Raw genomic sequence first — 27794 nt, 5'->3', positions numbered from 1 at the left:
AGTCTCGAAAGAATTTTGTTTTTTATGAGAGAAGAAGAAACTCTTTTAATGATCAAAATTAGGTGGCGCGAAAATAACGCCCTCTCTCTTAATCCCTTCTCTCTCTCTCTCTCTGATCCTTGAATCGCTTCGATCAATTCTTCTATCTCTGGCGTTTTTTTTTCCTTTGTTCTCGAGCATCTTAATCGCCGGCGTCAAAAGACATTTACAGTCGATATACCGATCGCGTTTGTATTTCTCATTTCAATCTCGAAAGGCATTGAAGATTGGATCGCTTTAAAGTATTTTTGTTTCCATCGTTCCTGGTAAGATAGATTCATCGGATCTCTAAGGTTAAGCTTTGGCATTTTTTGTATCAATTCCCAATTTTTGATTCTATATCGAAAGAACCCTAAAAAGTATAATCTGGGGTGTATTGAATTTTCGTTACTCTGCGATCTGAGGTTTCATGAGTTAGGACAATAATAATGTTTTGTGTGGTTTGATTATTGATACAAAATATGTGTTCGGTTTAAGACTCGTAATTTCCTGTTTCGGATTTTCTTTAATTTGCTTAGAAAATGTCTTTTTTTTTTTTCCTTAGGAAAATTACTAAATTTGTTTGGCTAAAGACGAGTCTGTGTCATGAGAGACACAAGTCGGTCAGTAAACAGACAAATCTCCCGTTTTCCTTTTTTTTTTGGATTCTTCGTCTTAAACATACTGAATAATAGTGTTTTCTTGTTTCTTTTGTGAGTTTTTCTCAAACTGGTCAAAGCTTTCAAACACCAGGAATCATCACTCTTACTGCATTTCATCATTTCTATTCATGATTTCTTCCCCACACACGTCGTGGTACCCCTAACTGGAGAAACATCATAATCTGTAAAATGTCCTCATGTGTTTGTTGTTATTTATAAGTTTCTTATTGTCACATAGATTTTTTTAAAAAATCTCAACCTGCTAGTTTCAGTAAGTTTCTTTTGTTATTTTTTCTTCTCTTTGATGGAAAAAAGAAGAAGAAGAAGAAGATTGGTCCCCTTACTTTTTTCTCCAGCCAGTCTGATAATGGCACTTCTCTGATAAGGACACTGCAACAGATTCTTCTTCAGAAAATCTTCATTTAAAAAATTATTATTCCTGATATTGTTAAACTTGCAACTAACTAGTTAGAAGAACTCAACCCACTTTTCTCTCTTTTTGTTTACTGTTCTTTTTTTTTCTTCAACATTATATATCTTTTGTTTTTGACTTTCTTGCAGGATAAAAAGACTTTCTTTACATCCCACTTAGAGCTGTTACTATTGTTCTGCTCCAATGAATGCAGAAAGAAACTAAAGGCAAAGTTTGTTCCATTAAAAACCTTTGAATGGATGTAGCAACAGATACTATTACTACAAGACGGCGTCTACTCCCATCAGATAAGAACAATGCATCCGCTGCCACTCGACGTCCTCGAACACCAACAGAGATCAGTTCAAGATACAGATCACCGACACCAACCAGAACCGGGAGATGCCCTTCCCCAAGCCTCACAAGGCCTACTGTTTCTTCCATCTCTCAATCCGTATCTGCCAAAAGAGCAGTTTCGGCCGAGAGGAAGCGTCCTTCAACACCTCCATCTCCCACTAGCCCATCCACGCCTATACGCGACGTGTCTATAGACTTGCCGGCTTCGTCTAGGAGGTTATCTACAGGTCGTTTGCCTGAAAGCTTATGGCCTTCTACTATGAGAAGCCTCAGCGCTTCTTTTCAGTCTGATTCTGTCTCAGTCCCTGTTCGTAAGAAGGAGAGACCGGTTAGTAGCTCTGGTGACCGAACACTGAAACCTTCTTCAAATATAGCTCAAAAGCAGAAGGCTGAAACGGTCTCTTTGTCAAGGAAACCCACGCCAGAGAGGAGAGTAAGTCCGTTGAAAGGGAAGAACAACGCCTCTGATCTTTCAGAGAATTCGAAACCTGTGGATGGTCAGCATAGTCGGTTAATAGAACAGCATCGATGGCCTAGTAGAATCGGTGGAAAGATCAGTTCGAACTCACTAAACAGAAGCTTGGATCTTGGAGACAAGGCTTCAAGGGGTCTGTCTACTTCAGGACGACCGTCTCCTAGGAGAATGTCACTACCTTTGTCCAACGGTTCGAAACCTTTACATAAAAATTCTCTAAACACATCTAGTAACGGTGATTTGTTGTCTCCCACGAAGTCGGAAGATAATAACATAGCTCGGAGTTCAGGAGCTCAAAGACTTTTGTCTGCAAGTTCGCTAGATAGAGCGTCCTTAGCAACGGCTGTAGCTAAGCTTCATCCATTATCTCGCCCTGCTTCACCAAGCAGAACTTCGTTTTCGTCTTCATCATCGTCTGTCTCCCGAGGCATGAGTACTTCGAGAGGAGTGAGTCCATCAAGAGGTCTAAGCCCTGCACGAGGGTTGAGTCCTGCAAGAGGGTTGAGTCCTTCGCGTGTCACAAGTTCTTCCTCTTTTGCGAGACCATCAACTCCACCTTCAAGAGGGGTAAGTCCTTGCCGGATAAGACAAACCAGCGAATCAAGTACCGCAACTTCGGTTCTCAGCTTTATCACGGATGTCAAGAAAGGCAAAAAGGCAAACTACATCGAAGACGTTCATCAACTGCGTCTGCTCCACAATAGGTATCTACAGTGGCGGTTTGTCATTGCGCGAGCTGAAGCTGCAATGTACATTCAACGGTTAACTTCCGAGGTAGATAATACTACTACTCTCTAACGGTTCCCCAACTGATAGATATCTGAAAATTCAAGTTTTGATATTTCAGGAAACACTATTTAATGTGTGGCATGCGATATCAGAACTTCAGGATGATGTGACCAGCCAAAGGATTGGCCTGCAACAGCTGAAGCTAGAGATCAAACTCAACTCACTATTAAACGATCAAGTAGGTTTTTCTCTCTGTTGTATACTGACTTTGCATTCATCAGATTATGCCATGCTGATGCATAAATGTATGTGCACAGATGGTGAGCCTTGAAGAATGGGCCACACTTGAAAGAGAACATGTTAGTTCTTTAGTTGGAGCCATAACAGATTTAGAAGCAAATACACTCCGCCTTCCAGCCACTGGAGGAACAAAGGTATGTATTGTTACTATTGTGAATGCTCTTGAAAAGTAAGTTCAGAAAGTTCAAGAATATAAGGAAATCATTTTTGAACTTCTCTTCTTACAGGCGGACGTTGAATCTTTGAAAGCAGCTATGTCCTCGGCACTCGATGTGATGCAGTCTATGGGATCGTCCATTTGGTCTTTACACTCAAAGGTGAGACTTCTATAGTAAATCTACTTTCCAAGTTAACCCTCTCGACATAACTCTCAGCATTGCTCTTTATGATTGTATCTGCAGGTGGAGGAGATGAATAAAATGGTTTCAGAACTCGCTGATGCAGTTGCAAGAGAGAGTTCTATGCAAGGAAAATGTGAAGATCTTCTTGCGTCAACTGCGATCATGCAGGTAACAAAAACAATCCAGTAGTTTAACGTAAATTGAAATTCGTAAAAAATGAATTGAAGCCGAGTTTTGGTGGCATGGAACAGATAAAAGAGTTTAGCCTCAGGACTCATCTGATACAAACTAGGAGAGAAGAAGAAGCAGATGTGGAGACTCCTCCAGTGTTGCCACAAAGCAAGTTTCCATGGCCATAAATAACACACCAAAGGCTCAACACTGATGACTAAAATCACCTGTAAATTGTTCTTGATTGTTTTTTGTATGAAACATTAGCATAGGGAAAGAAGGAAGTGAAAATGGCAAGTGAAAAAGTATTTAGAAAGTGAAAAAAATCAATTTAATTGTTTAACATGTAACCTTTGATTTGAGGGTTTTCTTTGAGTTGTTTTATTTATATAGATTCATTTATGTTAGATTCTTTTAGTTTAATGTCTCATAACATTTTTTCCCTTTTTATTTAATTAAAATATTTTTCATTGAACAGAAATCTAGTTATATTTTTTCATAGGCCGAAAAATGTTTAAATAATATTCCCTTTGTTTTAGACTAAAAACATTAGTATTCAGAAATTTGTTACTTTAAAAAATAATATTTAAATAATAAATTTAACTAATTATAAAAAAGTTTACATCATTTGATTGACTGCACTATATCTAATAAATATAAAAAATCATCTAAAAGTACTTACAATAGAAAAAGAAGGAGTATTAACAACAAAACACATAATTGTTATCATACATTAAACTAATCAAATCTATATAAACAAAACACATCAAAGTTTTACATGTTAAAAAAATATATTGCTTTTTCCTTTTACTTAGTCTTTGGTTATTTCCTTTTTCTTCTTTGAAACTTTCTTTAGCTATCTGGAAATTTGCTTTTACATGGAAATTTCCTTTTACATGGAAATTTGCTTTGTGGATATTTCGTTTTAGTCACATGTTTGATTTGAGTTTGGTTTGTTTTATTCGGGTTTAAGAAAATTTTAACCAACGTTAATCTAAATTAGTTTGGTTTAGTTTGTGTCGGTTCAGTTTTAGTTCAGTTTGATTTATGTTCGGTTTAATTTGTGTTCGTTTGTTCGGTTTAATCGAGTTAATTTTTAGTTTTGTTTTATTTTAGTTACAAAATATATAATTTATAAGAACATAAACAAATTATCATTTGACACTTAATCTTTATTTTGTTCATATTTAAATGTAAAACCAAATATCACAATAAAAATATAGAAGTTGTAATCCAATTTATATTATTATTTATAAATCTAATAAATATTTTTTTTTGGTTTTGATGTTAATACATGAAATTCATATTTTTATTTTATTTTATGTCTTTATCCTATTTATTTAAAAGTTAAATATATAAAATTACGTTTAATTGTTTAGATTCAATAGTTTAATATATTAAATCTTAATATGATTTATTCAGTTAATCGAAATGAAAATACTTCGTTTTTTGGTCTCTTTCGGTTAAAACAAAACCAAACCAGTCCATGAGAATAAATAATTTTAGATGTATATTTAAATTTGGTTTGGATCGGTTTGAGTTTCAGTCAAGTCTATTTGATTTGGTTTAGTTGTGTTTTTTAATTACCTTTAGCATCATAATATTTTGAGTTCTATGTTGTCCTTATTTGATTGAAAAAAATATCCTTGATAAAAATAGTTTAAATAAATAATAACGGCAGAAAACAAAACGAATAGTTTCGTTTTCACTCAAAACACAAAAGGCTAACAAATGTTACTACAAACTGTATCAGCTGCCACCGCCGAGACAACCGTGGCAGTGATAAACAACAAGAACATCTTTGATTTAGATTTTGATGCTAATGCATGAGATTCATATCTTTTATTTAATTTTTATTTGTGTTTATATTATTCATTTAGAAATTAAATGTATAAATTTATGTTTAGTTATTTAGATTAAATATTTAAATACATTAAATTTATTATTATTAGAATATTTAGTTAATCTAATTAAATAGTATTTTGATTTTTTGGTTTGGTTCAGTTAAAACTAAACTAAACCGAACTATTTGTAATAATAAAATTTTGAAACAAATGATTTAGGCACAGTTTTGGTTTGGTTGGGTCGGCTTTACTTTGGTCAGTCAGGTGTTTTTGCTCATTTTTTGTTTCATGACATTTTTAGTTGTCCAAAAAAAAAACTTTTTTTTTGTTTTTTTATTTAATTTTAAAACTATCATTGACAAAAATTTAAATGTAATCGTTTTCCATACGGTGAAAAACGTTTAAATACCAATAGCGGCGGCAGAACACAAAATGAGTCCTTTTGCGTTCAGAATTCAAACCCGAAAAGCCAACAAATGTTACTGCGGTCCGTATCAGCTGCCACGGCCGATACAACCGTGGCATTGATAAACAACAAGAACAGCTTCTTCGACCTCTTCAGAACATCAACTTCCGTGTCTCACCTCGCCCAAACCCACACTCAGATCATCCTCCATGGCTTCCAAAACGACATCCAACTACTCACAAAACTCACCCAACGACTCTCCGACCTCGGCGCCATTCACTACGCTCGCGACCTCGTCCTCTCCGTCCAGAAACCCGACGTTTTCCTCTTCAACGTCCTCATGCTCGGCTTCTCCAAGAACGGATCACCTCACTCTTCGCTTTCTCTCTTCTCCCGTCTAAGGAAACACGCTGACCTCAAACCCAACAGCTCCACTTACACCTACGCTATCTCCGCTGCTTCTAGTATTCACGACGAGAGAGCTGGCCGTGTGGTTCATGGACAAGCGGTCGTTGATGGGTTTGACTCGGAATTACACGTTGGATCCAATATCGTCAAGATGTACTTCAAGTTTTCGCGGGTGGGTGATGCTCGGAAGGTGTTCGACAGAATGTCTGAGAGAGACGTGGTTTTGTGGAATACTATGTTATGTGGATACAGAGAGAACGAGATGTATGAGGAATCTGTTAAGGTTTTCAGGGATTTGATTAACGAGAGCTGTACTCGTTGGGACTCAACAACCGTGTTGAATATACTCCCCGCTGTTGCGGAGTTGCAGGAGCTGAGGCTCGGGATGCTGATCCATAGTCTCGCGACGAAGACAGGGTGCTACTCACACGATTTTGTTCTTACGGGTTTCATCTCGTTGTACTCGAAGTGTGGAAAGGTTGGAGCTTTGAATGCTCTGTTTCGTGAGTTTTGTGCACCGGATGTGGTGGCTTACAATGCAATGATTCACGGTTACGCTTCTAATGGCGAGACTGAGCTTTCATTAAGCCTGTTTAAAAAGCTGGTGTTGTCGGGGGGAAGGTTGAACTCCAGCACGCTGGTGAGTTTGATCCCTGTCTCTGGACATCTTATGCTTGTATGTGGCATTCATGGTTACAGCTTGAAATCAGGTTTCTTGTCTCATGAATCTGTCCCGACCGCATTAACCACGGTTTATAGTAAACTGAACGAGATGGAATCAGCCAGAAAGGTTTTTGATGAGTGTACGCACAGAAGCTTGGCGTCTTGGAACGCAATGATCTCGGGTTACACTCAAAACGGGTTGACAGAGGATGCGATATCTCTGTTCAGAGAAATGCAGAAGTCTGAGTTTCGTCCGAACCCCATCACAGTAACTTGTATTCTATCGGCGTGTGCGCAGTTAGGAACGTTGAGTTTGGGGAAATGGGTGCATGGTTTGGTTAGGAGTACAGAGTTTGAGTCTAGCATATATGTGTCTACGGCTTTGATTGGTATGTACGCAAAGTGCGGAAGCATTGAAGAAGCACGCCGGTTGTTTGACTTGATGCCGAAGAAGAATGAAGTTACATGGAACACAATGATTTCCGGTTATGGACTCCACGGACATGGACATGAAGCTCTGAATGTCTTCTCAGAGATGTTGAATTCCGGCGTTGCACCGTCCCCAGTCACTTTCCTCTGTGTTCTTTACGCTTGTAGTCATGCTGGTCTGGTCAAGGAAGGTGATGAGATATTCAGTACCATGATCAACCGGTATGGTTTTGAACCAACGGTCAAGCACTACGCCTGCATGGTTGATATTCTTGGCCGAGCAGGATATTTGGAGAGAGCATTGCAGTTTATAGAGGCAATGCCTGTTGAGCCGGATCCTTCCGTGTGGCAAACACTGCTTGGAGCTTGTAAGATTCACAAAGACACAAACCTTGCCCGTGCTGTCTCCGAGAAGCTGTTTGAGCTAGATCCAGATAATGTTGGATACCATGTTTTACTGTCGAATATCCACTCGGCTGATAGAAATTATCCACAGGCTGCTACGGTCAGACAAGAAGCAAAGAAGAGGAAACTAGCAAAAGCTCCTGGTTATACCTTGATAGAAATTGGTGAGACGCCTCATGTCTTTACCTCCGGTGATCAGTCGCATCCACTTGCAAAAGCAATCTATGAGAAGCTAGAGGAGCTTGAAGGGAAGATGAGGGAAGCTGGGTATCAGCCGGAGACTGAGTTGGCCTTGCACGACGTGGAGGAGGAAGAAAGGGAGCTGATGGTGAAATTTCACAGCGAGAGGCTAGCCATTGCCTTTGGACTCATTGTCACCGAACCAGGAACTGAGATCCGAATCATAAAGAATCTCCGGGTCTGCTTAGACTGTCACGCCGTAACTAAACTCATCTCAAAGATAACAGATAGAGTGATAGTTGTAAGAGACGCCAACCGCTTCCACCATTTCAAAGACGGTGTTTGTTCTTGCGGAGATTATTGGTAGCGACTTGTTTTGGCCTCAACACAAGTTACATTGTACTCGTAGCATTACTCACAGTCACAATTGATCATTCTTCTTGTTATACAATCTTTACAACTACGCTCAAAACTTGAGGAAGAACTTCATTCAAATAATATATTTCTACGGTTACAGATACATGGGAATGCAAGAAGCATAGTAGAAAAGAAACTATACAAAAACTAATCAAACTCACTGTCATTCATTACGCGATAATATTATCTTCAGACAATTGTACACACATATCATTAAGTTGCAGTAACACCTGCCGTTGAAACTTAATCATCAGCTGCCTTTTTCTTCTTTTCTGAAGGTTGTTCTTGAGCTTTACGAAGAACTTCCTTGTCTGGCACCAAGACAATAAACAGATTCCTGTCCTGAAAGTTATAATTATCAAGTTACGTATAAAAAATAGTGGATCGTATTATTAATGCCAGGCCCAATAACTAAAAGGCCCAAACCCTAAAAACGCCTTGGGGTGGGGAGAAGCCGATAACGAAAATAAAAACAGCATCAAACGCTCTCCGCCGCGTTCATTGCTTTCCCCACAAACTCTCCTCTCCTCTCCTCTCCTACAGATAAAGCTTCGTCAATTTTTGTCTCTATCTGATCAATACCGCGAAAAGATCCCAGTGATGTTGAGCTTGAGGCCAGGAGGAGGAGGTCGTGGAGGAAGCAGACTCTTTGCCCCGCGTTCTACCTTGTCTTCTTCTTCCTCTGATCTTACCAATGGTGAAGACGCTCCTTCATTCGCCGTTAAGGTTATATTTATTCAATTCGATTCGCGTTACTCTTTAGATTTGCTTTTGTTGAAGACACAATGCAAATGTCCTAATTCTTGGTGGGGCGCTTAAGCAATGCGACCATGCTGTAAATATGGACAAATATTGATTACTTGTAGGCTTTATTTAGGTGGGCAGTCTTTTAGTCTTTTGATGCTCATAAAGGACCCTACGTACATGTTATTGATTTGAGAGCTAATGCCGTATTAAATCTCACCATGTTTTTTTTTTTTTGAATTCTGAGGTTGATGTTTTAATGGTTTGTATGTAGAGAGGTGACTCGAGATTTGAAGGACGTGAGATTGTGCGGTTCACCAAAGAACAGCTTCTTCAGCTTAAAGAGGTCTTTTTCTTTTTCTTTTTTTTTTTGCTCAAATTAATTAAGTGGTATGCTCTGGTTTAAATATGAGTTTTGTAGGTCAATAGATTCGCCTAAACATAGTTTATTCATCATTTTTTTCTTGTGCAGACGAGCCAAGTCTCTGATGAAATCCTGAAGCTCGCTCAGGAAATTGCATCTGATCTTTTTGGCCAAGAGCAGAGCTGGGCCCGTTCAGAAATTAAGGTGACTGTTTTGCTGAACCATGGAACTGAGTTTCTTGAATCTATGATGTTTTTATTTATTTTTAAATTCCCCTTCTTGTTTGCTCTTTTTTCAGCCTGCAGCTCAACCTCAAAATCGTTACTCCGAAACTGATAACCGTGATTGGCATACTCGTGCACCAATTCCTTCCCCAAGTAAAGACAGGTCAAGGGAGGACCAACGCCAATCTAAAGATTCGTATGCTGGATCAAACCAAGGGGTGAGTGTTGATTTCTGACAATGTCTTGGGTTGCTTTTAGGTTTGTCATTGCTTTAACTAACATCACAACTTGCTGAAGCAGTCTGGCCCTCCTCCTGCCCTGGTGAAAGCAGAGGTCCCATGGTCAGCTAAAAGAGGAACTCTTTCAGAAAAGGACCAAGTCCTCAAGACCGTTAAAGGGTATTGTATTCTTTATCTTTGTGTTCGGGGTTATTTGCTTTATATATAGTTTTATTGAATCGTTTAGTTCTGCTTCTCTGCAGTATTCTGAACAAGATGACTCCTGAGAAGTATGATCTTCTTAAAGGTCAATTAATCGACTCTGGCATCACTTCTGCGGATATTCTAAAGGTATCCCCCAGTTCTTTCTGCATTTTCTTGTTTTGTTTGTAGTTATCTCTCTTCATGGCTTGATTTTGTGTTATTCTTAAATTTAGGGAGTGATCCAGCTGATATTTGAGAAGGCCGTTCTGGAGCCCACTTTTTGTCAGATGTATGCTCTTTTGTGTTTTGATATCAACGGAAAGCTGCCTTCGTTCCCATCGGAGGAAGCTGGTGGAAAAGAAATAACATTCAAAAGAGTGCTTTTGAATAATTGCCAAGAGCAATTTGAAGGCGCTGACAAATTGAAGGAAGAAGTCAGACTGATGACTGATCCAGCGCAGGAAATGGAGCGCAAGGACAAGGAGAGAATGGCCAAGCTCAGAACATTGGGAAATATCCGTTTAATTGGTGAACTTCTGAAGCAGAAGATGGTGCCTGAGAAGATCGTCCATCACATCGTCCAGGTATATTATGACTACTTTAAAAGTTATATTCGTTGAATACTTTTTTTCTGTAGAGCTCATGGTAAGTTTGTGTCTGGTTGCAGGAGCTTTTAGGATCCGACAGTAAAGTTTGCCCATCTGAAGACGATGTAGAGGCTCTTTGTCAAGTTTTCATCACCATTGGAAAACAACTCGATGAGAGCCCAAGATCACGAGGTACAAACGACATGTACTTCAACCGTTTGAAGGAACTAACAATGCACCCCATGCTAGCGCCACGCTTGAAATTTATGGTCCGTAATGTTGTCGATCTGCGAGCTGACAAGTGGGTACCAAGGCGTGAGGAGGTATGAATAAACAGAGCCCGTTTCTATATGTAATTACTCATAGATTAATCTATATTTTGCTTATGTTTTGTTCTTGCTTTGTATAATGCAGATGAAAGCCAAAAAAATCACTGAGATTCATTCCGAAGCAGAAAAGACTCTTGGGTTGCGTCCTGGTGCAATGGCGAGGAATAATAACAACCGTGGTGGTGCGGATACTGGTGCAGCTGATATTCTAGGCTCTGGAAACTTCCTTGGACGTTCCGGTACTGGAGGAATGATGCCTGGTATGCCAGGGGGTAGGAAGATGCCGGGGATGCCTGTAACGGATGATGATGGCTGGGAGATGGCAAGGTCCCGCTCCATGCCCAGAGGGAACAGGCAGAATCAGCAGCCCGCTGGGCGTGTTCAGTCTCCTGCTATGATTAACAAGTCACTGTCAGTTAATTCAAGGCTCCTACCTCAGGGAAGTGGTGGTCTCTTGAATGGTAAACCAAGTGCCCTATTGCAAGGCAACAGTGCCGAACCGCCTAAAGCTGTTATTGCCCCAGCCAAACCAGCTGTGGAGAAGCCACAACCACCACAGCCACAGGAGGCGGTTGCTCCTATGGCTACTAGCTTGAACTCTGAAGTGCTCAGCAGAAAAACCAAGTCGCTTTTGGAAGAATACTTCAATGTCCGTCTGTTGGACGAGGCATTGCAATGCGTAGAGGAACTGAAATCCCCATCTTACCATCCCGAGCTCGTCAAGGAAGCTATATCCCTCGGATTGGAGAAGAACCCACCGTGCGTTACACCAGTTGCGAATCTCTTGGCACATTTGGTCTCTAAGAACGTTCTAACTCCTAAAGACATAGGGAGCGGTTGTCTGCTTTACGGGTCTATGCTTGATGACATTGGAATCGATCTGCCAAAGGCGCCAAACAACTTTGGTGAGATCCTTGGGAGTTTGGTTATGGCCAATGCATCGGGTTTCGAGATGGTGAAAGAGATTCTAGTGAAAATGGAGGATGAATGGTTCAAGAAAGCTGTATTGGAAGCTGTGATAAAGAATGTTAGCGACTCTCTGTTGGCAACGCATGCAGCTGAAGTCGAGGCGTGCCGTAGTTTGGTGTAGAGCATTATGTGCTATCTTCTCAATTCGTGTTTTGATCAGTAAACAGGTGAGCTCCTTCCTCGAACCATTTTCTAAGAACATGTCGAGTTAAATACCATACTGGTAATCGAGATTAGTTACAATCTTGTTACATGGTTTTGTTTTTTCTTGAATTGTGAATTTTCTTTTTTGGTGCCTACATCTTGGTTTTGATTAGTTCAAGATGCGTAAGACGGTGATTCTATGTTCAATGGTAGAGTGTTTTGACAATTTTGGAATTAAATTTTTTATTTAATAGAGCATGTTACTTATAAACTAACAGATAATTAATGTAAGCTTGTAATACACAGACCTAGTAAGATATGTAACGTGACAACATTTACTTGGACAGTTCGAGATTACACACACTCATGAACGTGGCAAAATGTTTGGTGGAAAGCTTTCAATATTTTTTTGGTTGTGTGCATAGTGCACGAATCAGTGAGTGAGATTTTCACAAATCTGTAAATGCCATTGCAAACATTGGCTTAAAACCTCTACTTAAAACCTGGACTTTGGAACATTTTAAACCGAACCAGCCAGAATCTAATATGATATTTAGAAAATCATTCGTCTAAAATAATAAACTACTGCATTCAAAACGGCATGTTCTTAAAGTAACTCTCCGATTTGTTATATAGAAACTAACATGCAACGAAAACGAAGAAAATATTAAAAGGGATGATGATTAGTAGAATATCAAACTTCATCACTCAATAGTCATAAGATAAAAAGTCTCCTAGAATAAGGTCTTTTGACAACAAACGAGTTCCACAACTCTTAGCATACGGTGTTCATGATACTTCACTTATTAACCAACATGTTGTTCTCTAGATACTTACTCAACAAGACCATACAAGATCTTGTTTATTTAGTCAGAAAAGCGAGGGATGATGAAGTCAACAAGCAGACCCGTTGGCTCAGCGAGCTGAGACTCTTCGCCGCTGTCATTTGGGAGTGAGGTGAGCACACGAGTTGTAGACACTTTGAGGAATGACTCCTTCTTCTTGTAGACTATCTTCACCTCCAAAAAAGGACCTTTCTTGGTCGCCCCATTTCCAGTTACCATCACGTCTCTTAGTCCAACATAGCGTGATTCAGGACCTGCCGGGCCTTCGTAAAACCCCTGCCTCACAGATAAGAAAACATATTATCAATGATGATCTCTGAGAACTTGAACATGTTAGAAAGAAAGAAAAATGACTGTACCTCTTCCCTAACAAGATCAAACTCTGGACTGAACACATGCAGCTTCGCTCCCACCGGCTGCAGCATCAGCAACTTAGACGCTTCTTCAGATGTCTCAGCCTCAACCAGTTCTCCTTTCATGGGAACACGAGGGATGGAAGATGCGAACGGGGGAGTCTTCTGCACACATCCCAAATGTGTCCAGTGCTCAGCTAACGGTAACCCATCTCTCAAAGCACACTCCAGGCAGTCTTTGAGAGTCAGCGTGTTGCGCCGCTCATCCGGTGCTCTCTGCTCGGTCTCAGGCTTGGGACAAGCGATGTCAACCAAGTACGCAAGGCAGTTTTGGATGGTAAAGGGCTGAGGATCCTGAGGGGACTCGTTCTTGCGACCAGCGTTTTCCACCAAGTACTGAGCAGAGTAGGAAGTGTACTCGCTGTCCAGGTTAGAAACCATCCGAGCACTGCTTATCAGACAAACCGCGATCATGGCGGCTCTCTCAGCTGCATCTGCAAGACAAAAAGAACAAACAAACCAACCAGAATGAACCCCAAGTAATGCAAATGTAAAAGTCAGTTCATTTTATTCTTACAAGCTATTAATCCAAACCAAATTTCTGAAAAGACAGCAAAAGAAAATAGCTTTAAGTTAGTTACCATGCTCTTCTTTGGCATCCATAGCTCGTTGGCAATCTGGGTGAGTGAACTGAGACATCTTCTTGATCTGCAAAGTAAAAAAAAGCCAATAAAGGTGAACCATTTTTCAGAAAGTTGATAACTTTTTGCCGTAGAAAGGAAACGCAAGCTAGTATCAAGCAGACAGAGACCATCTAAAACATAACCTAACTAGCAAGCGGAAACACAAACCCTAATCGTGGAGCGAGAAGACAAAAGAATAAACGTAAATAGCTTCTTTAGACCAGCCTAAGTAAAAGGATTCATCTGCAACATTCATCCAAGCACAAATTTTAAAACCCTAAAAAACGTAACTAAAAAGGTTCATCATTTTTGTTATCGCAAAGTAACAACAAACGAAGCAAATCTAAAACAGATCTAGCAAACAAACGCAGTAAGAGAGTCGAGGAAAGCTACTTGAGACAACGAGAGTGAAGCAGAAGCAAGAGCAGGAGAAGGAGCAGACGAGCAGTTGTAATGGACACACCCAACAAAATTGCACTTGGTGTTGGTATTTATAGAAAGTTCTAGAAACCCTCCGAAGCTCCACCTCCCCCGAAACGACGACGTCTTCGTGCTTTCTCAAATACGCTGTCGTTTATGATCAACCAGAGTCTGCACCTAGTGCTGATCCACCTCCCGCAAACGACGACGTTTTAGTGCTTTCTTAAAGACGCTGCCGTTTACGATCAACCAGAGTCTGCACCTAGTGCTAATATTGAAACGACATCGTTTGTGAATAAAACCCCATTTAGTCCAAACGATTATTTCTGTGACAAAAAGGAAAAAAAAGTCCAAACGATTATTTTAAAATAATACATTGTCACTCATTTTGAAGCGGACAAGACTTGTGTTCACCCTCTATGGTGAACCTTCAAATTCACCACCTTCCTAATAATCAATCAAAGTGCCAACTAGACTAATTATAAAATAATTAAAAAAATAAATAATATCATATTTAATAATGTTAATGTCAATATTTAATCCCTAAATTCAAACTATATATCCTAAATCCAAATTCTAAACTCTAAATTTTAAATTATAAACCCAAACTCTATACCCTAAACTCAAACTATATATCCTAAATACAAATTCTAAACCCTAAATTTTAAATTATAAACCCAAACTCTATACCCTAAACTCAAACTCTATATCCTAAACCTAAATCTTAAACCCTAAACCCAAACCATAAATCATAAACCAAGAAATCTAAATTTTAAACCCAAAATTATACCCTAAACTCAAACCATAGATCCTAAACACAAATCCTATACTCTAAAACCAAACCATAAATCCTAAACCCAAACTGTAGACCCTAAACCCAAACCCTAGACAGTAACCCAAACCATGAACTCTAAATCCAAAATTTAATTCTTAACCTTAAATTTCAAAAGAACAACATCAATATTAATCCAAATATTTAGGGTATATGATTTGGATTTTGTATTTACGTTTTGGGTTTAGAGTCTAGGATTTGGGTTTAGGGTATAGGTTTGGGTTTAGAGTTCAGGTTTTTGGGTTTATGATTTATGGTTTGGGTTTAGGGTATAGAATTTGGGTTTAGAGTATAGAGTTTGGGTTTATAATTTAGAATTTAGGGTTTAAAATTCGGATTTAGGGTATAGAGTTTGAGTTTATGGATTAGATAGTGACATTAGCATTATTAAAATTGACACTATTTATTTTTTTAATTATTTTGATTTTTGAAAAAATTATTTAATATTTTTAATCATTAATCTAGTTGGTATTTTGATTGGTTATTAGAGAAGTGGTGAATTTGAAGGTTCACTATAAGGGGTGAACCCAAGTCTTGTCCTTTTGAAGTGATGATCTTATTCATTAGCATTATAAATAGTAAAGACATTTACAACATTTACACAACTCAATTCATTTTGTAGAATAAAATCCCATTTTGTTCTCCGATTTGTTTGGATCAACTACAGAATGATGAGGAGTTCATTGGCTTTATATTCTTCATTGATTATGTTCCTTCCCTTATTACTCGCTCGGCCTTTACCATTTTCATCTGAAAATCATGGAAACACAGCCCAAACGTTTATGATGACATCCTGGAGACAGAGTTTTTCACAAAACCGCGACGCTCTTCGAATTTTCATTAGGAAAGGTGTATTAGCACAGATGGGTCTAAGGCCCATGATCAAGAGAAGCCCATCACTTTGACAACCAAAGCAACGGTCACAAAACAGGAGAACAGGACAAAACAGAGTACGGCTTCTTCAATTAAAACAGAGAACAAGTTTGCAGTGTTGGGTGAAAGTGATGGCTAGCTGGAGAAGAATATTCTCAGCATATTCGATTAGGTTTTACATGTCTCTACTCTACTATATAAGAAAACCTATTGTAAGAAACTAAGGGTATGAATGAAAGTATGTTTCTTTGAGTAAAGCTTTGTTCATCACTTATATAAAGCTTAAAGCTTTCTTGTTGCTTACATGGTATCAGTCGCCAGCAAGTAGATCTATGGCGGAACCAGCTTCTTCCGACGCGTTTACTCCGGCGATCCTCTCTATCACCCAAGTCGTTACTCTCAAACTCAGCGATACAAACTACTTGTCATGGAAGCTGCAGTTTGAACAGTTTCTCAACAGTCAGCTACTCATCGGCTACGTCACCGGAGCAACTCCGTGTCCTCCTCCAACACTCACCGTACGTCAAGGAGAAGAGGTTACGGAGACAAACAACCCCGCTCACCTCAAATGGGTCCACACGGACCAGCTCATCAAGGCGTGGTTGATAGGCTCTCTGACAGAAGAAGCTCTCAAAAGCATCTATGGACTCCACTCTTCTCAAGAGATCTGGTTTGCCCTAGCCAAAAGATACAACAGAGTCTCTGCTACTCGCCGTCTCGACATTCAGAGAAGGATTCAGACAACCTCAAAAGGTTCCAAAACCCTTACTCAGTACCTATCTGAAATCAAATCTCTATGTGACCAGCTTGACTCCATTGGAGCTCCAATTTCTGAGCAAGAAAAGATCTTTGGGGTACTCAATGGTTTGGGTCGCGAATACGAAGCCATAGTTACGGTCATCGAGGACTCCATGGATACTCCTCCTGGTCCCAGCTTTGAAGACGTTATGTTCAAGCTTATTGGCTTTGATGAAAAGTTGCAGAAGTATGAAGCTACTCCTGAAGCCACTGCGCATCAAGCGTTCTACACGAACAGAGGCGGCTACTCAGGCAGAGGAAGAGGTCAGTATCGAGGAGGTTACAGAGGCAGAGGCTCATACAGTACTGCAGGAAGAGGCTTTCCTCAGCAGTTTGGTCAACAAGCAGGACGCGGGTCTTCTTCTTCTTCGGAACAAGACCAGCGACCAACCTGTCAGATTTGTGGCAAATTTGGCCATCCAGCCTTCAAGTGCTACAAGAGATTTGACCAGACTTACAACGTAGAGGCAATGAAACATGCTCTAGCTACTCTACGCTTGTCTGAAGATGCCAGAAACTCAGGTCCAAACTGGTACACAGATACAGCTGCAACACATCATGTGACTAATGATCCTCACCACCTGCTTTCCTCTCTTCCGTATGAAGGCTCTGACTCGGTGATAGTGGGAAATGGTGACTTCCTCCCCATCACTCACACTGGCTCAACTCCGCTTCCTGCTGCTTCAGGTAACATTCTTTTAAAAGATGTTTTAGTATGCCCTGGAATCACTAAGTCACTGCTCTCGGTTTCTAAGCTAACTGATGATTATCCATTCTGTGAGTTTACATTTGACAATAAACATGTGTTTGTTAAGGACAAAACAACACGACAGGTGCTCAGTCAAGGCATCAAAGCTGAAGGTCTGTATCGGTTGGCGAATCCTCACTTCCTGGCTTTCTACTCTTCACGGCAGAGAGCAGTGTCTGATCAAGTCTGGCATCGGAGGTTGGGGCATGCTCATCATCAGATCATTCAACATCTATCATCAATCAAGGCTATCACAGTAAATAAGGGTCCTCAGTCAGTCTGTGAAGCTTGTCGCTTAGGAAAATCTTCAAAACTTCCTTTTATTGAGTCTGTTTTTCATTCTTCTAGACCTCTTGAGAGGATCCACTGTGATGTGTGGGGTCCTGCTCCTATTATGTCAGTTCAAGGATATAAGTATTATGTTATTTTCATAGATAACTTCTCAAGATTCAGTTGGATTTATCCTTTGAAGTTAAAGTCAGATGTGTTCTCTAAGTTCAAACTGTTTCAACAACAATCTGAGAATGCCTTTAAACAACGAATAGGCATTTTTCAAAGCGATGGTGGTGGTGAGTTCATCAATCAACAGTTTGCAGATCATCTGACGAAATGTGGTATACGGCACTACATCTCTTGTCCACACACACCAGAGCAAAACGGTCTGGCAGAACGGAAACACAGACACGTTACAGAGCTAGGATTGTCCATGCTGTTTCAGAGTCACTTACCTCCTACATTATGGGTTGATGCCTTCCTTACAACAAACTTCCTTATCAACCTTCTTCCATCCTCTGTTCACGACAACAACATCAGTCCCTACGAGAGGTTGCATCTGAAAGCTCCAGACTACTCCTCTCTTAGAGTCTTTGGCTCTGCTTGTTTTCCGTATCTGAAACCTTATACGCAAAATAAGTTTGATCCAAAGACACTGGTCTGTGTGTTTCTTGGTTACTCAGAGCAGTACAAGGGTTACAGATGTTTGTATCCTCCGACTGGAAGGGTTTATCTTAGTCGACATGTCATCTTTGATGAGTCCAGATTTCCTTACACTGATGCTTACAAGGCTCTGGTTCCAGTTGCAACATCACCGCTTTTACAGGCGTGGCACTTGGGACATGCAGGACCTCCAGTTTCCTTATCTTCCACGCAACAAACATGTGAAGAAGAGACACCAGTGAGACGACCTGCAGTTCATCCACCTGCTCCTGCAATGGACACTGCAGCTCCCGAACCTGTTGTGGCTCCTATCGTCCCAGAAAATGTTCAACTGGAAGATGACAGCTCTGACTCTGAACACGGTGACATTGATCAACCTTTTGCACCCGTGGTCGCTCCTGCTCCTCCTGAACAGAGTGTCCATCCTATGGTAACACGACGCAAGGACGGTATTTCTAAACCAAACCCAAGATATGTTCTGCTCACGGTGAAAGATGATATAGTTGAACCAAGAACGATAGCAGAGGCACTCAGTCATCCAGGGTGGAACGGAGCAATGGGAGAAGAGATATACACTTGTGACGAGACCAACACATGGACTCTAGTTCCACGACCTGAAGGAATCCACTTGCTTGGTTGCAGATGGATCTTCAAAATAAAATTGAATGCCGATGGAACAGTGAGATGCTTAAGAGCAAGACTAGTTGCCAAAGGCAACGAGCAGGAAGAGGGCATCGATTTCTTAGAAACCTACAGCCCAGTGGTCCGCACAGCCACAGTAAGAATGGTCTTGCATCTAGCTGTAACAGAGAAGTGGGACATCAAACAGCTTGATGTCAAGAACGCCTTTTTACATGGCGATCTACAAGAGACGGTATACATGAGACAGCCACCGGGTTTTGTGAGCAAAGAACATCCTGACTACGTCTGTAAACTCAACAGAGCCTTATATGGACTCAAACAATCTCCCCGAGCATGGTTCGACAAATTCAGCTCCTACTTGATCGAATTCGGCTTCAAGTGCTGCACTAGAGATCCTTCCTTGTTCATCTACAACGATGGAAAGGTAATGATGCTGCTGCTATTATATGTAGACGATATGTTGTTAACAGGAAACAACAAAGACTTCATTGCAACCTTCCTTGCTAAGCTCAGTGAAAAGTTCAGAATCAAAGATGAGGGACAGTTGAGCTACTTTCTTGGAGTTCAAGCAATCTACACACCACAAGGACTGTTCTTGAATCAAGAGAAGTACGCAAGGGAACTCCTTCAGATTGCAGGTATGGAAGACTGCGCACCGATGCCCACACCGCTTCCTCTGCAACTAAACAAAGTTCCACATCAGGATGAACCTTTCCCTCAGCCTACTTACTTCAGAAGCCTAGCCGGGAAGCTTCAGTACTTGACACTAACGCGTCCTGATATTCAGTTTGCTGTTAACTACATATGCCAGAAGATGCATACACCTACTGTCTCTGATTTTCAGTGTTTGAAACGGATCCTACGGTATGTGAAAGGGACTCTCTCCATGGGACTGACTCTTCACACAGACACTGACTCAACCCTTAGAGCTTATTGCGACAGTGACTGGGGAGGATGCCAAGCCACAAGGAGATCTACAGGTGGTTTTTGCACCTTCCTTGGTTGCAATATTATCTCTTGGTCTGCCCAAAAACAGGACTCAGTGGCGCGTTCTTCCACCGAAGCGGAGTACCGGACATTATCTGATACGGCTGCTGAGTTAACATGGATCGCTGCAGTGTTGGGTGAAATGGGTCTACGCCATGCTCGTCCTGCAGAAGCTTACTGTGACAATCTCTCAGCTGTCCATCTTACTGCAAACCCGGTACTACATAAGCGGACGAAGCACTTTGAGACTCACTATCATTATGCCAGGGAAAGAGTTGCTAAGGGTCTTCTCGTTGTCAAACACATCCCTGCAACTCAGCAGATCGCCGACGTGTTTACCAAGTCACTTCCGATACAGAGCTTCAGTGACTTGCGGTTCAAACTCGGTGTGGAAGAAGCTCCCACCACGAGTTTGCGAGGGGGTATTAGCACAGATGGGTCTAAGGCCCATGATCAAGAGAAGCCCATCACTTTGACAACCAAAGCAACGGTCACAAAACAGGAGAACAGGACAAAACAGAGTACGGCTTCTTCAATTAAAACAGAGAACAAGTTTGCAGTGTTGGGTGAAAGTGATGGCTAGCTGGAGAAGAATATTCTCAGCATATTCGATTAGGTTTTACATGTCTCTACTCTACTATATAAGAAAACCTATTGTAAGAAACTAAGGGTATGAATGAAAGTATGTTTCTTTGAGTAAAGCTTTGTTCATCACTTATATAAAGCTTAAAGCTTTCTTGTTACTTACAAGGTGGTGGTGGACGTGGTGGTGGTGGTGGTGGTGGTAAGGGCCTTCGCGTCCATACATCGGCTTCCACTCGGCCTTCTCTTTCCGTAACATTTGGTTTCGGTTCCACGGTCACGAGCTTGATGTTGTTGATGTTCTTCTCCTTCTAGTTTGAAAATTTTTGAGCTTCAATTCAAGCGTTGTGAAGTTTTTATACATTGTAACGGTGTATTAATTGTTTTTTTTTTCTAATCATATGAGCTGATCATTGTAAAATCCGGAAACACACAAAAGTTACCGTGGTAGCTTCTATATATGTAATTGTTAAATTTTTCCAATTTTTTTCGTAATCAACCGAAACTGCCAAGTGGCGGTACGTTAATACTAAATTACTAATTTTCTTTTTGATCAATTACTAAATTACTAATATACACACCGGTTTAAAGACTGACCCACGCATTTTAAAGCGATAATCTCATTAATGATTAGTACATTATAATATACACTCCGGTTTAAAGACAGAGTCACGCATTTTGAAGCCATGATCTCATTATTCTTTAGCTTATAAATAGTAAGTACTAATTCTTTGCTCCCCATTACACATCTCATTCATTTGTGAACTATCCCATTTTGTTCTCCGATCAAATACATTATCCACACCTATTATTTTGATAAACACACAAATGAGGATTTCGCTGGCTTTATATTGGTCATTTATTATGTTCCTTTTGTTTTTCTCTCTGCCTTTACCAGTTTCATCTGAAAATCAAGAAAGTAAAGCCCAAACGATGACGACCTCTTGGAAGCGAAGTCTTGCACAGCACGGCTACTCTCTTCGTGTTTTCATTAGGAAACGTGGTGGTGGTGGTGGTAGGGGTCGTAGTAGGGGCCGTCATGTCCCTACTGGCGGTGGTGGTTCGTCGACTACCACTCGACCTTCTCTTTCCATCACATTCGGTTTAGGTTCCACTGTCGCGAGCTTGATGTTGTTGATGTTCTTCGCCTTCTAGTTACATATTTGTGAGCTTCAAGCCTTGTGAAGCTTTTTATAAATTGTAATGGTGTGTTATTTTTTTTTCAAATCATGTGAGCTGATCAATATTGTAAAATCAGGAAACACACAAAATTCATTGTGGCTTGTATATGAAATTGTTAATTTTAATCGAAAGCAAACAAATTCCTTTGAGGTATATATATATTTTTTGACTTTGAATACTCTGTTTAATTGTTACGACTTAAAATGATTATCTTCAGACAACTAATCATTAGTTACCTTGCTAATTATATCATTGGCGTATGTTTCGAATGGAGCTCAATATGATTTAGTCCAATCAAATGGTACTTATGATGAATTTGATATGTACAACTGTAATACGACCATAAGAAGCAATAATAAGAGGTTTACATCAAATTTTCAATCTACGATATATTATGTAAACTTTCTCAATCTTGGACTAGGCAATGAGTTTTAGAGATGGAGAATAATTTTTGACGTCGTGTGCACCAACTAGAGACTTACACGTATGACCATAAATAAGAATTTCAGATAACTAAAATATTTCATTAGTTTTGAGTCTTTTGACCTATATGTAAGAAAAAATATCATTCTTCTGTCAAACAAGAATAGTTCTTGGTGTATCTTGTATACTTGTGTTGTACACGATTACTCCTTTTGTTTCATAATAAGTGTCACTCTAAACTCATTTTCTTGTTACACAAAGAATGTCACTTTACAATTCCAATGTAAATTATACTAACTTTCAGCTGAAAATTAATTGCAAACTATATTGATTTTATAAATAATTTTATTTATCTAAAATACTATTAGTCAAAGAGATATAATTAATTACAACTTACATATATTTCAACAACTTTCTTAATCTGTGTGAAAAATGTCACAACGACACTCTTTAAGAAACGAAGGGAGTATTATTTTAATTGAAAGCTAATAAATATCAAATTTCTCCCATAGCTCCATAAGATAATAATTTAAGAAAATCATTTTTTTCAACCACATCTTGACATTGTAATCTTTTATGTATAGTATAGTTGGAAACAGCTCGTCTTGCACTAATTCTTTTTTTTTGTTGGGTCAAAAGTCTTAAACTAGTTCTTAATTATTGATTTTCTTAGTATATTCCGTATTGGTGATATATACACATAATCATTTTTCTGATAATACATATATATCCATACTGAATGCCACGAGAAGGAAAAAAAATCAAACTTTGACTCGCGAGGAGTGTGGAAAGAGGTTTAGGATGGTTACTTGTAACGTGGGTGTGCACGTATAAACGGATTTGGGTACTTTAGACTAATCACGATCTAATGTAGCATTACTGGCCACGCTAATAAGAAAGCAAGAGTGAATCAGCTTTTTATTAATTTTTTCAAACAGATTAAGACTGCTCATTGCTCAGAGAACATATTCCTTCCATTATTCACTACCGTTCATGTGGGGAGAATCTAACTTTACCCGACAATAGCTGCTTTTGCTTTTTGTTCCAACAGATTTTATCAATCTTTGTTCTGTTTTATGAGTTGTAATCTTTCCACCTTTCGGTTTTCATCTCTCTTTCTCTGTGCAGATAATGGTCCTATATACATATTCACTTCCTCTAGTGTTACAGATCAATCTTATCTTTCATGACCGTCTGCAATGAAGAAATACTATCGAGTTTTGTTACTCATCATCAGCATCATCTTCTTCTTCATCGCCTTTGCTTTAGCTGAAGAAGACAAAACAGTCGACCTGCTTCACAAAGGCAATTAGTTTGCTTTCAGTACTTTGCTGAACAACTTCATACAAAAACATTTTAACTGACTTTTTTTTTTCTTGTTGCAGAGAGACTAGAGGTCAGAGTAGCTAGTGGTACGAAAGCTCACGGAAGAATTTCGGAAGTGAGCAAGGCAAGAGGCGTTTATGGAGGTGGATCACTTGTCAGACCTACAGGAAAGAAGAACAGAGCCATGTCCTCCATGACCAAATCTGCTTCACTCGCTGTGCTTCAAGTATCAGTTGCAGTTCTGGTCCATCTTTTCTTGCACTGAAAAATGCAAAACCTTAAATAGAAACAGAGAAAGGAGGTTCATAAATCCTACTTTTATGTGCAAACTTGTTTTGTTGCAAAGATTCAGAATTTATAAATTTATCTTAACATTTTTTTTTCTGTTTAAAGGGACTTCGCATGTTTAGTAAAAGATATGGAGAATTCTGTTATCTCTTTCTCAAAAAAATGTAATTATGTATGTATCATAATATCTGTTGGTATCCATAATAGGATGAGAGAAGCCGAGATGTATACGTTCCTTTGCTTCCATCAACATAACTATGTGATTCTGTGAATATAACCTAAGAATGAAAAACTAAAAAGGAACAGTCAAACACACAAAAAAGTTTACAAATCTCTTTCAACACATTAAAAAAAATCAACTTATTTGGGTACAACAGTTTTGAAAGAGCAAACAGAATATGACATAGACAGACAGGTATCAAGCGGAGTAGTAGAGAGGGCGTCTGGATTCATCGAAATACTCTTCTTGGTTCTGGAACACAATCACGTAAAGCGCATAGATTATCCCTGGCACGTATCCTACGATCGTCAGGACCAAGCATATCAAGAACTCCACCTACAAAACCAAATCAGAGTTTGGAAAAATCCAAAAGCTCCATTCATCAAAGCATAAACTGATACAATACTGAAAAGATATGCCATTCATATCATAGATTCTAAGCTTCACTCCAACCTAGAGAGACTTCTTGAGAGATTGTACACAAACCTATGCATCAAACAACATAGACCTGAATATACTGATGATACCTCTTATATTAATTAAGAACTAAATAACAGTGTTTAAAGAAGTTCAGCTATTCTTCAGTTTTTTTTTTGTAAGGTAGATAAACAGAAACTGAAGATCTCTTCTAAGGAACTCAAGAGTTAAAAAGAGATAGCTTACAGTGCAACAGCCACGCCTGAGGCAAACTCCTAGAGGAGGAAGAAGGACTGCGATCAAGATCTCGCACAAGATTTCGCACTTGGTCGGCATTTTCAACAAAATAAATCTTTTAGAAGACGAAGACTTATATGATCCTTGTAATGAGTTCAACGGAGGAGATGTTGAAGAGACAGAACACTATTGTTGTTGTCGGTACATAGATACAGAACAGTCCACGTTCTTTTAATTATCTTTGTGCGGTAGATAGTCACTAACGAGATCTCTACCGTTCATTTATATACATTTTAATATCGTACGGTTAAAATTTACTTCTCGTGGGTTACTTACCTCATCCAGTTCTCGTGGGTTACTTACCTTACATCCACTCCTTTATATTTTCATCTCATCGTTGGTTAAGTAACACGTACAGAGTAATAACTAATATGGTGTGACGTAACACACATGATCGCTTCTAAATATTTTGAACTTCTGATTATCTGGCTGGTCCCCTCCGCCGTGTGAAATGTGTAAACTAAAGTGGGCCTAAAGTGGGCCTATCTTTAAGTTAAAATCTGAGGACCGGACTGAGTTTGGACAGCAGGGTAATGGGTCGCACCAGAAAAAACTTTGGAATACAAAAGAGTGATGCAGTGCAATAGTCAAAAGTCATTCTATGAAATTAGCATGACTTGAATAGCTGAATATACATGATAAGGAAACTGATGAGATTGCATAGCAACTTATTTAGTGGTTACATAATTAAAACAGTCTCAAAGACATTGAATGGACCAACAGATAGTCTCAAGCTGAGTTGAGTGGAGCACTGTAGTCCTGAGTTTCCCCTTTACGGTTCTGAAATACGATCACGTATATAGCATAGATTATCCCAGGGATGTAGCCCAAGATAGTCAACACCAAGCATATCAAGAACTCTACCTGCAAACATATAATCAGAGTGAACACAAACTCTCTTAGTTACCAAATCACTTGCTCGGGACTATAAATAAACCAATTAATTTAGGAACTCCATGAAAGAACTTACAGTGCAGCAGCCACGCTTGAGGCAGACTCCAAGAGGAGGAAGAAGGACTGCGATCAAGATCTCGCAGAAAACTTCCATATTGCTTGCCATTTTTTCTCAAAGGTGGACAAGAAACTCCTAAAGATGAATTTGATCTTTATAATGAAATAATGGAGAAGAGAGAACGCTGAGAGTTGGGGATCCAGTGAGGCGCAATCCACGCTCCTAATAAGTCAACTACGAGATCGTGACCGTTTATCTATCGAACGTAATTTTTAATCGTGTGGCTTCAGATACATACCGACATCTCGTGAATCAACCTTACCCTACCTTCTTTAGATATTTTTTCCACTCAAGGTGGAGACTGGGATTTGTTTGAAACGTTGTCGTCTTAATAAGCTATGCTTGGGTTACTTGGATGTAAAGCTACTTTTGTTGGCAATCGGAATTGTCAATATTTTTCATTGCTTTAAAAATATGAAAAATACAAGAAGCAAGTGGAGTGGTAACTCCTCACAACAAGTGAATTATAGGAAGGTAGAAGAGTTGGTTTCTTAACACGCAAGAAATATCAACTCTCTTCTTATCAACAACAATAAGCAAATAACAAAATAAAAATAACACAGAAGCGAGCCAAAAACAAGTGAAGTAATCATCACCATATTATTTTCTTCAATTATCATTTCTTGGAAGGCGTAAAATATCAACAGGACGGTTGAAGTCAGGCTTCTTGATCTCCATCAAACTCTTCAAGCTCGAGATACATCTCGTTATATCACTGTTTGTCAAGGCTATACACCCGCATAAGTCTAGGTACTCTAGATTAGAACATCCTTTACAAACCGAGGTAAGACCTTTAACAGTCATTGTACAGTATTGAAGCTCCAAGTGCTTCAGCCTAGGCATGTGTCTCCCTATTATTTGAGCCTCTATGTTACCGTATCTTGGAAATGCACGTATATAATCAACCGGCGCTACAATTGTAGGCACGCTGGGACCTTGCCGAGGAAACAGATTCCTTTTCAAGATCTCTAGGTTCGGGCAATGCCTCCCTAACATGGACAGAGACTCGTGAGATATACCATAAGAGTAGCTTGCATCAAGCTCTCTTAGCTTTGGACAGTTTGAGGCTATTTTTGCCATCGTTGCATCAGTGACGTGAGGGCAGCTCTTAATCCAAAGCACCTCTAACTTAGGACACCTGAAAATATAAACCACATGAAAAATGTATATGAATCACCATCTAAATGTAATTAAGCAATAAAAGTCATGATCTAAACCTCTCAGCAGCGTAAGATAGAGAGCGATCTGTGCAGTGTCTGACACGAATCTCTGTGAGACCGCCTTCGCTCCAGTCAACGACGGATCTGAAGAAGGAATCAACCTTGTCTTCAAACTCGGGAGTCCACCAGTTGATCGACTCAGGGAATGACTGAAACCGAGATTCGAGATCGAAGATGGTGTTGAGTGACGGTTCATGGCATGTGTTCATCCAAGTCTTGCAGACAAGCATCGGTCCCATCCATCTTTCTTCCTGGCTAAGGCGTGAGAAGATGTCCAGAAGACATTCCCGAGTCATCTCAGCCCATTTAGGGCCGAGTCCCATTAGATTTAAAGCTTAGTCGTTTAGATTCTTGTAGAGAGACTTTCTTCAGGCCGAGAAAAGTAGCTCAGAGTTTTAGGCGTTCCAAGAATAAAATTTAACACCGAAAGAAGAAAAAACGTGCAGCTAACGTCTCTTTTCTTAATTAATTTCCCTCTAATGATCTATATAGATTAAAATATATCATTTGACCCCAAAGAAGGAATATACTATATTATTGTATGATGTGTCACAAGAAATCTACATATATTATCAACATCGATACGTGTTGTCATCTATATTATTAAAAGAGAAGTACACATATATAGAATATACCTTAGTTTTCAGTGTTATTTACACTTTCATGCCACTGATATTAAATATTACTTCTTATTTAAATGCTGTCTTTTC

The 27794-nt window shown here is 39.5% G+C and overlaps 9 protein-coding genes and 1 non-coding gene across 10 annotated transcripts; 6 read left to right on the top strand and 4 right to left on the bottom strand.

Annotated features, from left to right (window-relative positions):
* Nucleotides 1-611: 611 nt before the first annotated feature.
* Nucleotides 612-3815, top strand: LOC108842073 (AUGMIN subunit 8). The gene is made up of 6 exons (XM_018614879.2): nucleotides 612-2698; nucleotides 2772-2891; nucleotides 2971-3087; nucleotides 3181-3270; nucleotides 3355-3462; nucleotides 3546-3815. The coding sequence occupies exons 1-6, from the start codon at nucleotides 1349-1351 to the stop codon at nucleotides 3651-3653; spliced, it is 1893 nt and encodes a 630-aa protein (XP_018470381.1). The 5' UTR covers nucleotides 612-1348; the 3' UTR covers nucleotides 3654-3815.
* Nucleotides 3816-5739: 1924 nt separating this feature from the next.
* LOC108842072 (pentatricopeptide repeat-containing protein At4g30700) lies at nucleotides 5740-8320 on the top strand. Its single transcript, XM_018614878.2, has one exon. It carries the CDS (start codon nucleotides 5786-5788, stop codon nucleotides 8165-8167), a length of 2382 nt encoding a protein of 793 aa, XP_018470380.1. The 5' UTR covers nucleotides 5740-5785; the 3' UTR covers nucleotides 8168-8320.
* Nucleotides 8321-8700: 380 nt separating this feature from the next.
* Nucleotides 8701-12251, top strand: LOC108842074 (eukaryotic translation initiation factor). Its single transcript, XM_018614883.2, has 9 exons — nucleotides 8701-8943; nucleotides 9236-9307; nucleotides 9434-9529; nucleotides 9624-9767; nucleotides 9850-9947; nucleotides 10031-10118; nucleotides 10205-10555; nucleotides 10639-10881; nucleotides 10973-12251. The coding sequence occupies exons 1-9, from the start codon at nucleotides 8818-8820 to the stop codon at nucleotides 11975-11977; spliced, it is 2223 nt and encodes a 740-aa protein (XP_018470385.2). The 5' UTR covers nucleotides 8701-8817; the 3' UTR covers nucleotides 11978-12251.
* On the top strand, nucleotides 9033-9145 carry LOC130503409 (small nucleolar RNA snoR103). Its single transcript, XR_008940804.1, has one exon. It is a non-coding gene; the product is annotated as a small nucleolar RNA snoR103 (small nucleolar RNA).
* A 432-nt stretch (nucleotides 12252-12683) lies between the features above and the next one.
* LOC108842075 (protein HEAT-INDUCED TAS1 TARGET 1) lies at nucleotides 12684-14336 on the bottom strand. Its single transcript, XM_018614884.2, has 4 exons — nucleotides 14275-14336; nucleotides 13840-13906; nucleotides 13205-13692; nucleotides 12684-13121 (listed from the first exon to the last, which is right to left on the bottom strand). Exons 2-4 carry the CDS (start codon nucleotides 13895-13897, stop codon nucleotides 12867-12869), a joined length of 801 nt encoding a protein of 266 aa, XP_018470386.1. The 5' UTR covers nucleotides 13898-13906; nucleotides 14275-14336; the 3' UTR covers nucleotides 12684-12866.
* Nucleotides 14337-21467: 7131 nt separating this feature from the next.
* On the top strand, nucleotides 21468-22019 carry LOC130503406 (uncharacterized). Its single transcript, XM_056998023.1, has one exon. It carries the CDS (start codon nucleotides 21528-21530, stop codon nucleotides 21852-21854), a length of 327 nt encoding a protein of 108 aa, XP_056854003.1. The 5' UTR covers nucleotides 21468-21527; the 3' UTR covers nucleotides 21855-22019.
* Nucleotides 22020-23318: 1299 nt separating this feature from the next.
* Nucleotides 23319-24022, top strand: LOC108840316 (uncharacterized). Its single transcript, XM_018613150.2, has 2 exons — nucleotides 23319-23609; nucleotides 23690-24022. Exons 1-2 carry the CDS (start codon nucleotides 23504-23506, stop codon nucleotides 23893-23895), a joined length of 312 nt encoding a protein of 103 aa, XP_018468652.2. The 5' UTR covers nucleotides 23319-23503; the 3' UTR covers nucleotides 23896-24022.
* Nucleotides 24023-24239: 217 nt separating this feature from the next.
* Nucleotides 24240-25044, bottom strand: LOC130503407 (UPF0057 membrane protein At4g30660-like). Its single transcript, XM_056998024.1, has 2 exons — nucleotides 24802-25044; nucleotides 24240-24474 (listed from the first exon to the last, which is right to left on the bottom strand). Exons 1-2 carry the CDS (start codon nucleotides 24889-24891, stop codon nucleotides 24337-24339), a joined length of 228 nt encoding a protein of 75 aa, XP_056854004.1. The 5' UTR covers nucleotides 24892-25044; the 3' UTR covers nucleotides 24240-24336.
* A 392-nt stretch (nucleotides 25045-25436) lies between these two features.
* LOC108843065 (UPF0057 membrane protein At4g30650) lies at nucleotides 25437-25979 on the bottom strand. Its single transcript, XM_018616153.2, has 2 exons — nucleotides 25823-25979; nucleotides 25437-25716 (listed from the first exon to the last, which is right to left on the bottom strand). Exons 1-2 carry the CDS (start codon nucleotides 25910-25912, stop codon nucleotides 25582-25584), a joined length of 225 nt encoding a protein of 74 aa, XP_018471655.2. The 5' UTR covers nucleotides 25913-25979; the 3' UTR covers nucleotides 25437-25581.
* A 357-nt stretch (nucleotides 25980-26336) lies between these two features.
* On the bottom strand, nucleotides 26337-27516 carry LOC108841250 (putative F-box/LRR-repeat protein 19). The gene is made up of 2 exons (XM_018614025.2): nucleotides 27082-27516; nucleotides 26337-27002 (listed from the first exon to the last, which is right to left on the bottom strand). The coding sequence occupies exons 1-2, from the start codon at nucleotides 27405-27407 to the stop codon at nucleotides 26474-26476; spliced, it is 855 nt and encodes a 284-aa protein (XP_018469527.1). The 5' UTR covers nucleotides 27408-27516; the 3' UTR covers nucleotides 26337-26473.
* Between the last annotated feature and the right edge of the window lie 278 nt (nucleotides 27517-27794).

The sequence above is a fragment of the Raphanus sativus genome, unplaced genomic scaffold (genome assembly GCF_000801105.2).
Source record: "Raphanus sativus cultivar WK10039 unplaced genomic scaffold, ASM80110v3 Scaffold0937, whole genome shotgun sequence".
NCBI classification, from domain to species: Eukaryota; Viridiplantae; Streptophyta; class Magnoliopsida; order Brassicales; family Brassicaceae; genus Raphanus; species Raphanus sativus.
Note: the sequence above shows the minus strand (reverse complement) of the source record. Positions and strands in the feature narration are given on the sequence as shown.